The sequence below is a fragment of the Drosophila virilis genome, chromosome 2 (genome assembly GCF_030788295.1).
Source record: "Drosophila virilis strain 15010-1051.87 chromosome 2, Dvir_AGI_RSII-ME, whole genome shotgun sequence".
Lineage (NCBI taxonomy): Eukaryota > Metazoa > Arthropoda > Insecta > Diptera > Drosophilidae > Drosophila > Drosophila virilis.
In genome coordinates, this window is record NC_091544.1 from 6384530 (window position 1) to 6396795 (window position 12266).

Below are 12266 nucleotides of genomic sequence, written 5' to 3' on the forward strand. Positions count from 1 at the left end.
TATTTTTATATAGGACAAAATCAGAGTACGTGTATACATTAAATTTAATTGTTGTACGAGTTGGATCTTATCATTCATGTAAAAATGTTTTTATTTTGATGCCCGTTCAAACGAAATGAAAAGAGTATCTTGGGTTTTTGCAGTGCTCGACTTGCTGTCGGTCCGTTCGATTGTCCGTCTGTTTGGCGATATAAAAGCTAAGGCCACGAAAATCCTAATCCCCCACAGAATTAAGAATAAAGGCAAATATTGAAGAGGTAAGCCAACGACGATGAGATATTTCAAACTGCTCATTGTACCTTGAACGGGTATTAGGCAGTCGGTTACATACGACTGCATCATTGCGACTTGTTTGAATTGAAGTGAACAGAAATAAAACGTGTTGCACATTTTTTTTTTTATTTTAACTGGGCAATTTACTCGAATGTTTGCACATGGTTGGAGTATTAAAAGTAGTTGGTTGCTTGGTTCTTCACAATCTTTATTTGCACAACAAATCTGGCAATTATACATGATATGAACACACACACATTTATTGACAAACTGTGGCGGGCAGCGCGATTTGTTGGTGCAGCAAATAGCAAACGGTGGCTCGGAAATTGCGCAGCGACTGGTCCTGCAGCTGCTGATTGAATACCTGTTGGGGCCAGCGCATGATCCGGAGTGAAACCAGTTAACAATTGTGAAGGCGTTTACTTACCCGATTGTAGACAATGGTGGGCACAAAGCTGGGCCGATAGCGGTTGGTGATGAGCTCCGCGTCCAGCTGGAGCTTGGTGCCCGTCGGGGTTTTCATGCAATACTCCACGTCCGTCAACAGACCCGCCTGGCTGGCGCACTAAATGTGGCGAATGTGGCAAATATTGAAGGTTGCTAACAAGTTAAGCAAATGCTGGGCTTTCGATAAACAATCTGCGTACGCACCTTGTCGGCATTTGCATGATTCGAGGCAAACATTTGGCAAACCACGAATTTCACCTGCGCCGCCTGATTTTGGGTGCTGCTGATGACGCAGCTCTGCAGACGGTTGCCCTCACACTCGGCTGGTCCATGCTGGCAGTGGAAGAGGGCGCCGCTCTGCTTGGACTGCCAATGGAAGATTAGCTGACTAGTCATTTCACCTTCTCACACAAATCTCATTGGAATTACCGCTGATTTTCCAAATGGCACCAGCTCAATGTCAATGTATGGCTCCAGCTCTTGGTGCACGGGCCCCAGTTGGCGCATAAAGTTCTTGCTATCCGGGCAGAGCGACTCGTACAGCAGCGTTATGTGCAGCTTAAGATAATTGCATATATCAATTTAAAATCGAAAATATATATTTCCCAGCTATTCACCTTTGCAGCCTGACGCTTCTGACGCGGGCTCTCATCAGCCAGGATGCAGCTGATGAGCAGGACCAAAATGCAAAAGGCAGTGATTAGTTTAGACATTTTGCACCCTGAATACACTTGACTATTGGCGAACGAGTTTTCCAATACACTTATACGCATATGCCCAATCGATGGAAACCGACCTTCGATGCACTCTCACTCAGAATCGAACAGTCGCCGCGCTGCCAAGTCTAGCCCCAGTTTATGCGACCGTCCAATTCGATTTCAGTTCAGCGACTGAATGTTTTGTCGCATTTTTTGTACTGAATTTTTGGACCGAGTGCCGAGCGTAAGCCGGTTTTTAATTTTGGATTTTTATCCAAACTCCCAATAAAAGCTATTCTGCTCACACATTCACAACTCTGCGTTAACTGTAACCATGCAAGCGGCGCGGGACCAGGTTTTCAATATTCGATTTAATTTCTTTTCTCAGCTTGAAATTTTAATTTGCGCGCTTGCGGCATATAATTCGTTGCATTTTAAAATCAGCAAGAGCGTTAAGATGAACTAGTTCTTTTGAGTGATTTTTTCTGTTTACATTAATATTCCAATCGGTTCATTTTTTATTTCTTATGTACGCGATAATTGATCTTTGTAAAGTTCCACTCGCAAGTGTGGAAAATAAGCGAATGTATATGACGTCAGCTTTATAGATTTAAGAAATACTTGCTTCGGCAATTTTGACCCAAATAAGTTTTGAATTTCGAACCGAACGCGATTTTGATAAAAAAAACGTGATGTAACCCCTTGCTATTTTGTTCGATTTGGGTCAAAATTTAGATTCTCAATTTTTTGATGCCAGTCGATAGTACTGATCCTTACGAGTCATCAAAGGGCAAGGCCAGGTAATACATGCTATATAAAAACCGACTAAGAAGCTGCAGTTTTTACAAAAAATCGTTGAAAATGCTGTTAAGTCTGATCCGCTTCATATTAATTGTTTACATTTAATTATAGAAATATAGTTATTTTTACTGATTTTGGAAACTGCATTGTTGAGAAATCGGTAGAGAATCGTTGATTGCAACTTTTTCCTGCTCTTTCTATATATGAGACATATTTATAAAGTGATTCACCGACTCCGGTAAAAACCAACTTAAGGTAGAGCGAGTATATTTAGATTTTCCAAGGGCAGCAAATGGGTGGAATACTGATTTATAAGACAAATCGCCCAGGTAAGGCCGGGTAATACCCACCCTCGTTGTATATATAAGCATTGACTAAGCCACCTGCGCTGAGAATTTTTATCTTCTGGTAGTAGTTTCTTTTGAAAAAGGCCGAATCGGAGATATATATATATATATAACTATTATTTATAGAACCAATTTGCAACGGATGCATAGGATATATGTATATTGTTAGAATTACAAAAAATTTTCAATATCTAAAAAAAAATATTTCCTTTATTGGAAAAATGTGGGGTACCGAAGCTAGGTGTAAATTGCAATTTAATGGTCAGCTAATAGGTAAAACAATCATCAGGTAATAAATGTTTAGTTTTTACCATAATTTCGCACAGAGTTTGTCGTAAATTTTTTCTGGAAGCCTCCTGCAATTCGTCATTTAATACCTAAGGGTTTTGAAATATATATGCTCATTTGTCTTAGGAAGTGCGAAGAGATCAATGAAAAATACTCACTCCATTATAGATAATTGCAGGTATTTCGTTAAATTGATATTGACTAGTTATTCTCGAAGCCTCGGCCTGAAGTTTATTACCTTGGCCATTCGAATTCATGCAATGCCTTACGCTTTTGAAGATATTCAAGGATTTGGCGCACTTGAAATTCTTTTTCCTCACCAGCTGAAGGTCTTTCATCTGACAAGCAATAAATTTCATTTGCTTTAACTGATTCAAATTTGAGTGAAGAGCACAGTCCTGCATCCGATTGCCCCAACACTCTGGTCGGCCGTGTTGGCAGACATGTCCCCCTCTTGCCGGCTGTTGAGGTAATATTAAGATCGAATTCTGATGCTCAGCATAAACTTACTCTGGCCTTGCCATATGGGACCAACGTTAGATTAATGCAGTTATGGTAATACCGAAAAACTGGCCAAAAACTGCTAAGGAATTCTTGGCTGTCGGGACAGAGGGACTCATACAACACGGTCATTTTCAGAGGCTGCTTGAAAAGTCATCATTAGAGAATACTTAACTAGATTTGGGCAGTTACCTTTATTGAGGTCCTACAACGTGTGGTACCACATTCCAGAGATGGTAACAAGAACAGAACAATATACAACCCTTTCATGTTAGCCGGTCTGAGAATAGCAAGAAACTGTCACATAAATTTATTTTATTTTAGACTATCTGCAGTGCATATCGAATGGAATTAATTCCGCACATTCAAAATTGGCGGAACAAATTCATAGCAAGGAGCTTTTGCTTGAGTGTAGTCAGTGCTGGGCAGCGAGTAAACTAAATTACGATTCTGGCTAAAGTGCTTCAGGCTTGCTTTGTTGAAATATCGACCGACCGCCACAGTCTATCGGCAAGTGACCGATAATTTACATTAACATTTTATTCCGATTGGACCCAGCCTTTTTATTAACAAAACAAACTGAAAACAGCACTAAAAATGAAGAAAAAGGTAAATGAATGCCAAAAATTGTTAAAATAACGTTCGATGTTAAGTGTTATTTGTTTTGTGCTACCCATAGGTACTGCTTATGGGCAAAAGCGGCTCCGGCAAGACGAGTATGCGGTCTATCATATTTGCGAACTATATAGCCCGTGATACGACACGTCTGGGCGCAACAAGTAAATAGCTTTTTGACAGTGTTCCAATAAAAGGTTTAACAATTGTTTACTTGTAGTCGATGTGGAGCACTCGCACGTGCGTTTTCTAGGCAACCTGGTGCTTAATCTGTGGGACTGCGGCGGTCAAGAGAGTTTCATGCAGCAATATTGTACGCAGCAGCCCGACAATATATTTCGAAATGTGGAGGTGCTTATCTATGTGTTCGACGTGGAAAGCCAGGAAATGGAACGGGATGTGCACTATTATCAGAGTTGCCTGGAGGCTTTGCTGCAAAACTCACCAGAAGCGAAGATTTTTTGTTTGGTACACAAAATGGATCTACTCGCCGAGGACCAACGCGATCGCGTTTTCAAGGAGCGCGAAGGGGATCTCATACGCTTGTCCATGCCCGGCAATGTTACATGTTTTCGCACCAGCATTTGGGATGAGACATTGTACAAGTGAGTATTCACACTGCTCGCAGCTTATGAACGGGGCATGACATTTAATTAACCTTTGCTCTCACAGAGCTTGGTCGTCTATTGTTACCATGCTAATTCCAAATGTGGCGGCACTCGAGAACTCATTGACACACTTTGCTAATGTGATTGAGGCGGACGAGGTGCTGTTGTTCGAAAAAGCCACGTTTCTGGTCATCTCGCACTGCCAGAGCAAAAAGAACCGTGATTCGCATCGCTTTGAAAAGGTCTCGAACATCATAAAACAGTTTAAACTGAGCTGCTCCAAACTGGGCGCAAAGTTCCAATCCATGGAGGTGCGCAACAATGCGTTTGCCGCTTTCATCGACACCTTCACAAGCAATACGTACGTGATGGTGGTCATGTCAGATCCCACTCTGCCGTCAGAGTCGACACTGGTGAACATACGGAATGCCCGCAAGTACTTTGAAGAGCTGGAGAATCCAAATAACATTGCCATGAACCATCACAATCACAAGTACCACTGATGGGCTGTGACTGTCGTTAAGTTTAATGTTTTTCCGTTTATGTTAATGTTTGTTTTTCGTTACGCAAAACAAACAGTTTATTGTTGCACATCGAAGCGGCAATCGAGCCGACATTTCTTATTGCTTCCCATAACATATAACCAACATCTCCATATGTATCGAACGAGTATGAGCGTTGATTTTTCCTACATTTATAAGAATGCTTTACAATTTAAACCTCTAGGCCTTAAGTTTATATACAAAAAACACACATTACATGTAAAAACAAACATTTATAAATACAAAATGCTAACAATAGGACATATTTATATATATGTAAATGCCACTTCTGATACGAGTAACAAGTAACAGTAGGGGAGAACTATTTATAAGCACACTGTAGAAGACCCAACATTGTGTTGCACATATCACAGACACATAAATCCAAGGCACCGCTGGCTGAGAATTGGCCGCAGGCTACAGCACTAGGAGTAGAACCGTCTTACCTCTGCGGACAACTGGTCTACGCTGGACTCGTCCACGGCAATGAAGCGCTTGGCTCCGCGACTAAAGTAGTAAATGTCACCTGTGTAGATGTCAAACCACAGTGCATGCACGTGCAAATTGTGCGTTTCGAGGCGTGTTTTGAGAAACCCGTATGATGCTACATTGGACATTTGTTGCAGGGTGTTAATCTGAGACAGTTTGTCCTCAATTGCAAACTTATTCTCTTCATCAATGTAGGCCACAAAGCGGCTCAGCGGCGTCTCGGAGGAGAATATCAACGGGTCCTTCATGCCCGCATCGCGCCACTCCTGAAATTTTTCCAAACTGGTGTTGGCATGTGTGCACATCCAGGAGCGAAGCGGCGACAGTCGGCGATTAAGCTGAAAGGGCAACAATTCATTCAATAACGCTAGACCGTGCACGGAACATGCTCACCTTGGAGGCAAAGTCGGGATCACGCAACTGATACAGAAGATTCATCGCCTTGCAGTCGCTGTGCCCACACACAATTATATGCCTTATGTCATTCACCACACAGCCCAGCTCCAGTGCCGCCGGCTCGCAGCTAAAGTACTCGTCCTGAAAGTGCTGGGCGTGCGGTATCAGATTTCCCGCATTTCGCACTAATCATGTGAAAGCGTACAGGTGTTAGAATATATATTGAATTTGTTGTATATTGATGTGCTCGTACCCACCCACAAACATGTCGCCAACGTGTGTGTCCGTATATCTTGTGGGAATCATGCGACTGTCCATGCAGGTGAAAAAGACGGCCTTCGGCTGATAAGGTATTAGTCAAATATTAGAACATATATTTGGGATCAAATTAGTTTTAGGGTATCCATAAACTGATATGCTTAACTTATTACACGTCTACATGGAGATACATACATCCAGACGTACATATTATTGTTATTGTCTATTAATTTTTATTTAGCTCCAAGTTAATTAGCAAATGATTGCTGAAAAGTAAAAGCATCCACATTAAGTGTAACAAAATAAAAAATAAAAATAAATATTTCGCACTTTAGTTAACTCAACCGGTTAACCTTTGTTTTTTGTTTACCAAAAACGCAACACAACCGGAGAGATCCGATCCGATGAGTATTAAAGTTCGCAATGTCTGAGAGCGTGGAGTTCCAAGCTCTAGAAAACCCTCAAGACTTCGATGAGTGCATTTTTGAAATACCTTTAATGACACATTTTAAAGAGCACGAGAGCGAGAGATAGAGAGAGAGAGAGGATGAGAGCGTCTCTCGAATTGTCTGGGCTTCAGTCTGGCTTGAAAAGGCATTAAAAAGTGTGATAATGACCCGACACCGACACAGACAACAATAAAAACAAGCACAAAATAATTGGAAATGTCGCTCAAGGCAATTGGCATGCTTGAGTGCATCGGTGTTTTAGCTAATAACAATCGGTTCTGTCAATGACAAATTAACAATTAATGAATGCACGTGTCTTGACCAGCTTTGACCTCTCCAAGCTGCAGTTACTCACCTCTGGATTGTCGCGAACTTTTTGAAATTCCTTGACCATTTGCTCTCGGGTCGTGTTGCGATAACGCATAATTCCTCTCAAAATTCGCTCCATGACTGGCGACTTATGTTAATTCCGACAACCGGGAGATAAGTAATCTTAATTTTGGCACTTTTATTGATCCCACTTGGAATTGATTTGTCTGTGCTCAAATTATGTAGTCCGAATGGAATTGCGTACACGCGCCGCGTCCAACCAACCAAAACTGTCGGCGGAGCATTTGAAATTGAATTGTTGCTTCCAAAACACGCGACGGCTATGCCGCGAGAGCGTCTGTTGGCATTGTTGACAGTCCGCTTTTGCTCTCAGAGAGCGTCGTGGTGGCGAGTGGAAAATCTGCTCAAGAGTCGAAGCGGTTCTCGGCAAAGATTTTATACTGTTGCATATGTATGGTATATGACATATGTATAAATATATTGTGTTATTTATTAATTTTTCTTTAGTTACGTTTACTTAGTTAGTTACTCTTTCTTATTTTCGATGGCCTGATTTGTCTATTTACCATAACTGAGATATGTCTATGCAAGGTCATTGAATGATTGAAGGCTGCCAGACTAGAATACACCCTGTACACGAAAAAATAAAAAATAAACACGTCAAAAGCTCTTTAAAATAAGGGTTGCAAACGGCTTTCAACGTTAACTTTTACTGATATTTCATACCATTAGTTAGAATATAACACAGTGATATAAAAATAAAAGCAAGTTGAGTCAATTCATTTTTTTTTTGTCTGATCTCTTATCGCTTAATTAGTTTATTAGACTCATAAGTTAATGTATCTGACTACGGTCAAGTGATAATTGCGCATTGGCAAATCACTTTTTTAGGGCTTCTATAGCACACACAAAATTAATTGAAGCGATTTCGCTGCCTACTTTTAGGCGCCCGAAAAGCTTTTCAAAGCTTTGGTATGTTTATAAATGCCGCGCGACTGTCTTTGCTAGTAATGGGCCCTTTCAGCGACTGGGCCGAAGTAAGCCTGTAACTATACGAAACGATGTCGTTTCCAGGAAACGCGGGTCGCATCATTCATTAACCATTTAAGAATTTTTCTCAGACCTTTGTTGGCGTGTAAAAGTGGGTTACACACCTGTAAGTGAAAGAGACGCACTCGCACATCTGCACACACTGCAAATATTATGAAATCCCCCATAACAGCAGAATGAAAGCAGCCAACACAGTGCCGAGACGGTGCCTGTGCCCTGTGCCCTGTGCCCGTGGGGTGTCCACAAAATACTGGAGAGCCGAGCAGCCGGAGTACAACAACAGCAAGCATTTCACCAGCTTGAAGGCGAATCGATGCCCAAGCAGATTCACTCTTGATGATTATAAAGTATTGTTGTTTTGGGGGCACTCGACTCGACTCGACTCGTCTGTTGTTTTGCTTTCCTTTCATTATCGAGCGGCAAAATATTGGTTAAACAAGCAAAAACAATGAAAACGAAAGAAACGAAGAAAGAAGACAAAAAGTAAGTTTTTACGGTGGAGTGCGTGGGGTGGTGGTGTGGGGAGGGGGGTAACCGCAGCGTGACCAACAAATGATGACGATGGTGCCAGCATCTGCATCTCTTGAGAAAATCACGATTATGTTGATGATCAGGCGGGCAGAACGCCAACATTCAACTTAAAGCTCATTACAATTGCTATCAAGTGGAATCATCATAATCATCATCACAAAATGGAGAAGAAGAAGAAGCAGCAGATAGAAGAAGAGCCAAAAGAAACCAAGGCAGAAGCGTGGGTACGAAATAATGCACAGAATCGCCAGCATGACAATGATTACCCTACCTAAAGAAAAAGAACCGCAGCATTTTTCTTCGCACTCGCACAGCTGGAATACGAATGGGAATGGAACTGGAGCTCTCCACCAACCCCTCTGTCGTCCACACTCTACGTGTGTGTGTGTGTGTGTGTGTGTGTGTGTGTTGCTGTCAGCTTTCAAGAATTTGGGCCAAAGCAGCGAACATAAACAAAACTTGGATGATGATGGTTACTTAACAGTGTTGAACAATAAATGAGGTAGACACACACATGCATATGTATATACAATTACATATAGCATATGCATAAGGGTGCGTGATGGGTGCGTAAGTGTTAGTTTGGTGTGGGTGTTGTGAAATACTGATCGTGATTATTACCAAGTAGAAGGAGAGAGAGAGAGAGGGAGAGTGAGATAGAGGCAATTTGGATGCAGGTGCGTTGGGACCTACAGATTGATTCATCAAGTGCAGAATTAAAGCTGCAGCAAATTAATGGGTATCATAAAAATGTGCAAAAATAAAGATTAATGCAGTGAAAGCTGTTATTTGAGAATGTGGCATTATGTCAGATAAATTTTTTGCTGTACAAGAGTTCTCTATGTTCTCTTATGTATCAAATATCAAATATCACTATTTGACTATTTATATAGCATACATATGCACATACATCAGCTCTTTCAGCATTTCTGGTGATCTTACATTCTCAGCTAACTAACCCACTGACTAAACGAACGAAATGATGTCATTGTATTTTTTGGCCAACTTTTTATTTTGGGGTTTCCTAAGCATAATTTATATGGGTGTTACCTCTTCGCTGCTGCATGCCCTTTCACCAAAGACTAAACACTCTTGCCATCTCTCGCTCGCGCCGCCGTCTTCCACTCAGCTTTTGGGCATATTTACCTCTCGCTCGCACAGGCACAATTTGCAAATGAGTCGCTTGATTCTTTCGGCTGACTTTTGGTTGAGTTAATTAGTGAGTATCTTTCCTCGGCACGCACGCAACACCAACAACAACAATGTGTGTGTGTGTGTGTGTGTGTGTGTGAGGGTATTTGTATTCGTAATGGCGGCATTGCTGTTCTTATTAGCGTCGAATGGCTCTCTGCAGTCAGCTTTAAAGCTGCCTCTGCTTCAAAAGTGGGTCAGCAGCGTCGTTAAAGCTGCGAGTGTATGTGTGTGTGTGTGTGTGTGTGTGTGTGTGTGCATGTGTGCAAATTAAATATTCACAGCGTTGGTTAAGCAAATAAAATCTCATTCTCAGCTTTGTTGTAATTGTTGTTGCATTTCATTCTGTGCGTGTGTGCGTCTGCGTGTGTAACTGTGCACTTGTGTGTGTGTGTGCGTGTGTGTGTATGTATGTGTTTTTGTCGTGGCTTTTATTTGTATAAGCGTCTTTCGGTTTTAGCCGCTTAGCTCACAATCACAATCACAATCGGAATCGGAATCGACGATCGCGCTGCGCATGAAAGTGAATCAGAATGCTAACAGTTGTTGTTGTTGTTGTTGTTGTTCTTTTTTTGTTGGTGTTTCTTTAGGTGTTGGTGTTGGGTTTGCTGGCGCTCTTTGCAAAGCAAATGAGATCAAAAGTGGGCTTGAGTCGCATCTCTTTAACCTGAATATGTCAATGTTGTTGGCCAAAATGCGCATTATTCGCCCAAATGTGAGCTGCGGTTGCGTTTAAATGCCCAACACCTAAAAAGGCGAACTGTTAATGGGCCATCAATTCTGGAAAAGCTTTTAGACGAATGGAGTTACAAACGAGCTTAAATTATACAGTTCCTAATATTGTTAATGTTAAATTAATATTAAAAAGAAGAGATATATAAATATATAATATATATTCCTTATATATTTCGAGCGACTCACTTTAGTAAAATTTCATAATACTGACCCTCACTATAATAATTTTTTCAAAAATTTGTTGATCCCTGCGGTCTTTTAAATTTGTACATTTGCATATCGATATTTCTAATACTATAAAGAATACAGTTTCTTAATCAATATATTTCTATATTTCATACATATAAGTAGTTGGTTTTCATCAACTTGAAGATTACGATCTTCGCTATGAATCACATTCGAGCAAATTTTCATCAATATCTACCTGATAAAGTATATAGATATATAATTTGAAAACATCAATTATTTTTTAAATAATTGCGAATCCTTTACGCTGGCAATGCTAATATTGCCAGACTTTTTAATATTTGTAAAGCATTTCTTCTTTTATAACTCTTAGTGTGGACTCGTTAAAAAGCTGTGAAGCGCGTTCGGTCAGTTCGGTCAAGATATTGTGTTTATATGGTTTGTGGGCGTTGCTTATTATGAGTTATGTGAGATGTAGATTTGTCTGTGCTGGGCCGCCTGGCAGCCAGCTCGATCTGTCAATGAGCCGGCAGCTATAAAGAGGTGTGCCCTGACCCAATTTTCAACTGGTCTGTTATTTACTTACGCATGATCTCAGCGACTTCTGCTGCTGCTGCTGCTGCTGCCTGATGGCAACCTGGTTGGAGAACTGATATGCATTGAGTATATTAACGAATTGTTTTACGCCTAAGTAAGTGGGAAAAGTGTTCGAATTCGGTTCACTGATGATGCAAAAGTGTTGCAGGCCAGTTGGGCCATAAAGTTGGGACAACAAAACGCCCACAAATGGAAAAATGAGCTGAAAACCCTTTCGACCCCGGGCCCAATGGAAAGGTCATTAAGTAAAATGCGCTTTTGCATCATTTGCCAGACCATGGCAAAAGAAAGGTTGCTCCGCTCTTAGGTGGTCAGCCAGCCAGGTAGGCAAATAGGCAGGCGTGTCAAAGGACAGCAAACAGTGAAATGCGCGATTTTACGACACAAAGACGATGCGAAGACAACAGCGAACTTAAGTGGAAACAGTCAGCGAGCACGCCTTAGAGCAAGACACGCTAAAAACGACATTTTATGGCCATGACAAAAGATGACAGCGTCGCCTATCTTCCTCTCTGTTCCCGTTTACGTTTGCGTCTTGGTCTTTGTCAGCGTCAGCGTCAGCGCATCCGCAATCGCATCTTGTTTGCAGTGGCATTTGCCACTTCTGCGCCTGCAGTTGCAGTTGCTGTCCGTTTCTTGGCAGTCGTAAATCATACGGCAATGTTTTGCATGTGACACAAAATTGACCCAGTTTCAGTTTTCAAGTAACCCGCAGCGCAGCCTTCAATTCCCTAGACTCGAAACTTATGCAAAACTCAAACTCCTTAACCCGTTAGAATTTCTGCCTTATAGATGACGGCTGATGTAGAACTGTCATGACCTTGAGTATATTTTTGTCTGACAAAATTTTGTAATCTATTACATAATATCCAAATGACACGCGCCGTGACTCAGCCAGCTCTCGGTATCCTTTTCAGGACACACGCTTCGCACA

The 12266-nt window shown here is 41.4% G+C and overlaps 3 protein-coding genes across 4 annotated transcripts; 1 reads left to right on the plus strand and 2 right to left on the minus strand.

Annotated features, from left to right (window-relative positions):
* Positions 1 to 460: 460 nt before the first annotated feature.
* On the minus strand, positions 461 to 1701 carry LOC6631235 (GILT-like protein 1). The gene is made up of 5 exons (XM_002054628.4): positions 1338 to 1701; positions 1150 to 1278; positions 925 to 1086; positions 701 to 838; positions 461 to 637 (listed from the first exon to the last, which is right to left on the minus strand). Exons 1-5 carry the CDS (start codon positions 1491 to 1493, stop codon positions 533 to 535), a joined length of 690 nt encoding a protein of 229 aa, XP_002054664.2. The 5' UTR covers positions 1494 to 1701; the 3' UTR covers positions 461 to 532.
* A 2135-nt stretch (positions 1702 to 3836) lies between these two features.
* On the plus strand, positions 3837 to 5395 carry RagA-B (Ras-related GTP binding A/B). The gene is made up of 4 exons (XM_002054627.4): positions 3837 to 3964; positions 4035 to 4134; positions 4191 to 4575; positions 4643 to 5395. Exons 1-4 carry the CDS (start codon positions 3953 to 3955, stop codon positions 5079 to 5081), a joined length of 936 nt encoding a protein of 311 aa, XP_002054663.1. The 5' UTR covers positions 3837 to 3952; the 3' UTR covers positions 5082 to 5395.
* CAHbeta (carbonic anhydrase beta) lies at positions 5334 to 7340 on the minus strand. 2 transcript variants are annotated; one of them, XM_002054626.4, is made up of 4 exons: positions 7068 to 7337; positions 6263 to 6347; positions 6003 to 6190; positions 5334 to 5947 (listed from the first exon to the last, which is right to left on the minus strand). In XM_002054626.4, the coding sequence occupies exons 1-4, from the start codon at positions 7158 to 7160 to the stop codon at positions 5546 to 5548; spliced, it is 768 nt and encodes a 255-aa protein (XP_002054662.1). In that variant the 5' UTR covers positions 7161 to 7337; the 3' UTR covers positions 5334 to 5545. The 2 variants fall into 2 exon arrangements, 1 of the variants encoding a protein (XP_002054662.1); XR_011416105.1 differs by having other exon boundaries at positions 5807 to 5947; positions 6259 to 6347; positions 7068 to 7340.
* Between the last annotated feature and the right edge of the window lie 4926 nt (positions 7341 to 12266).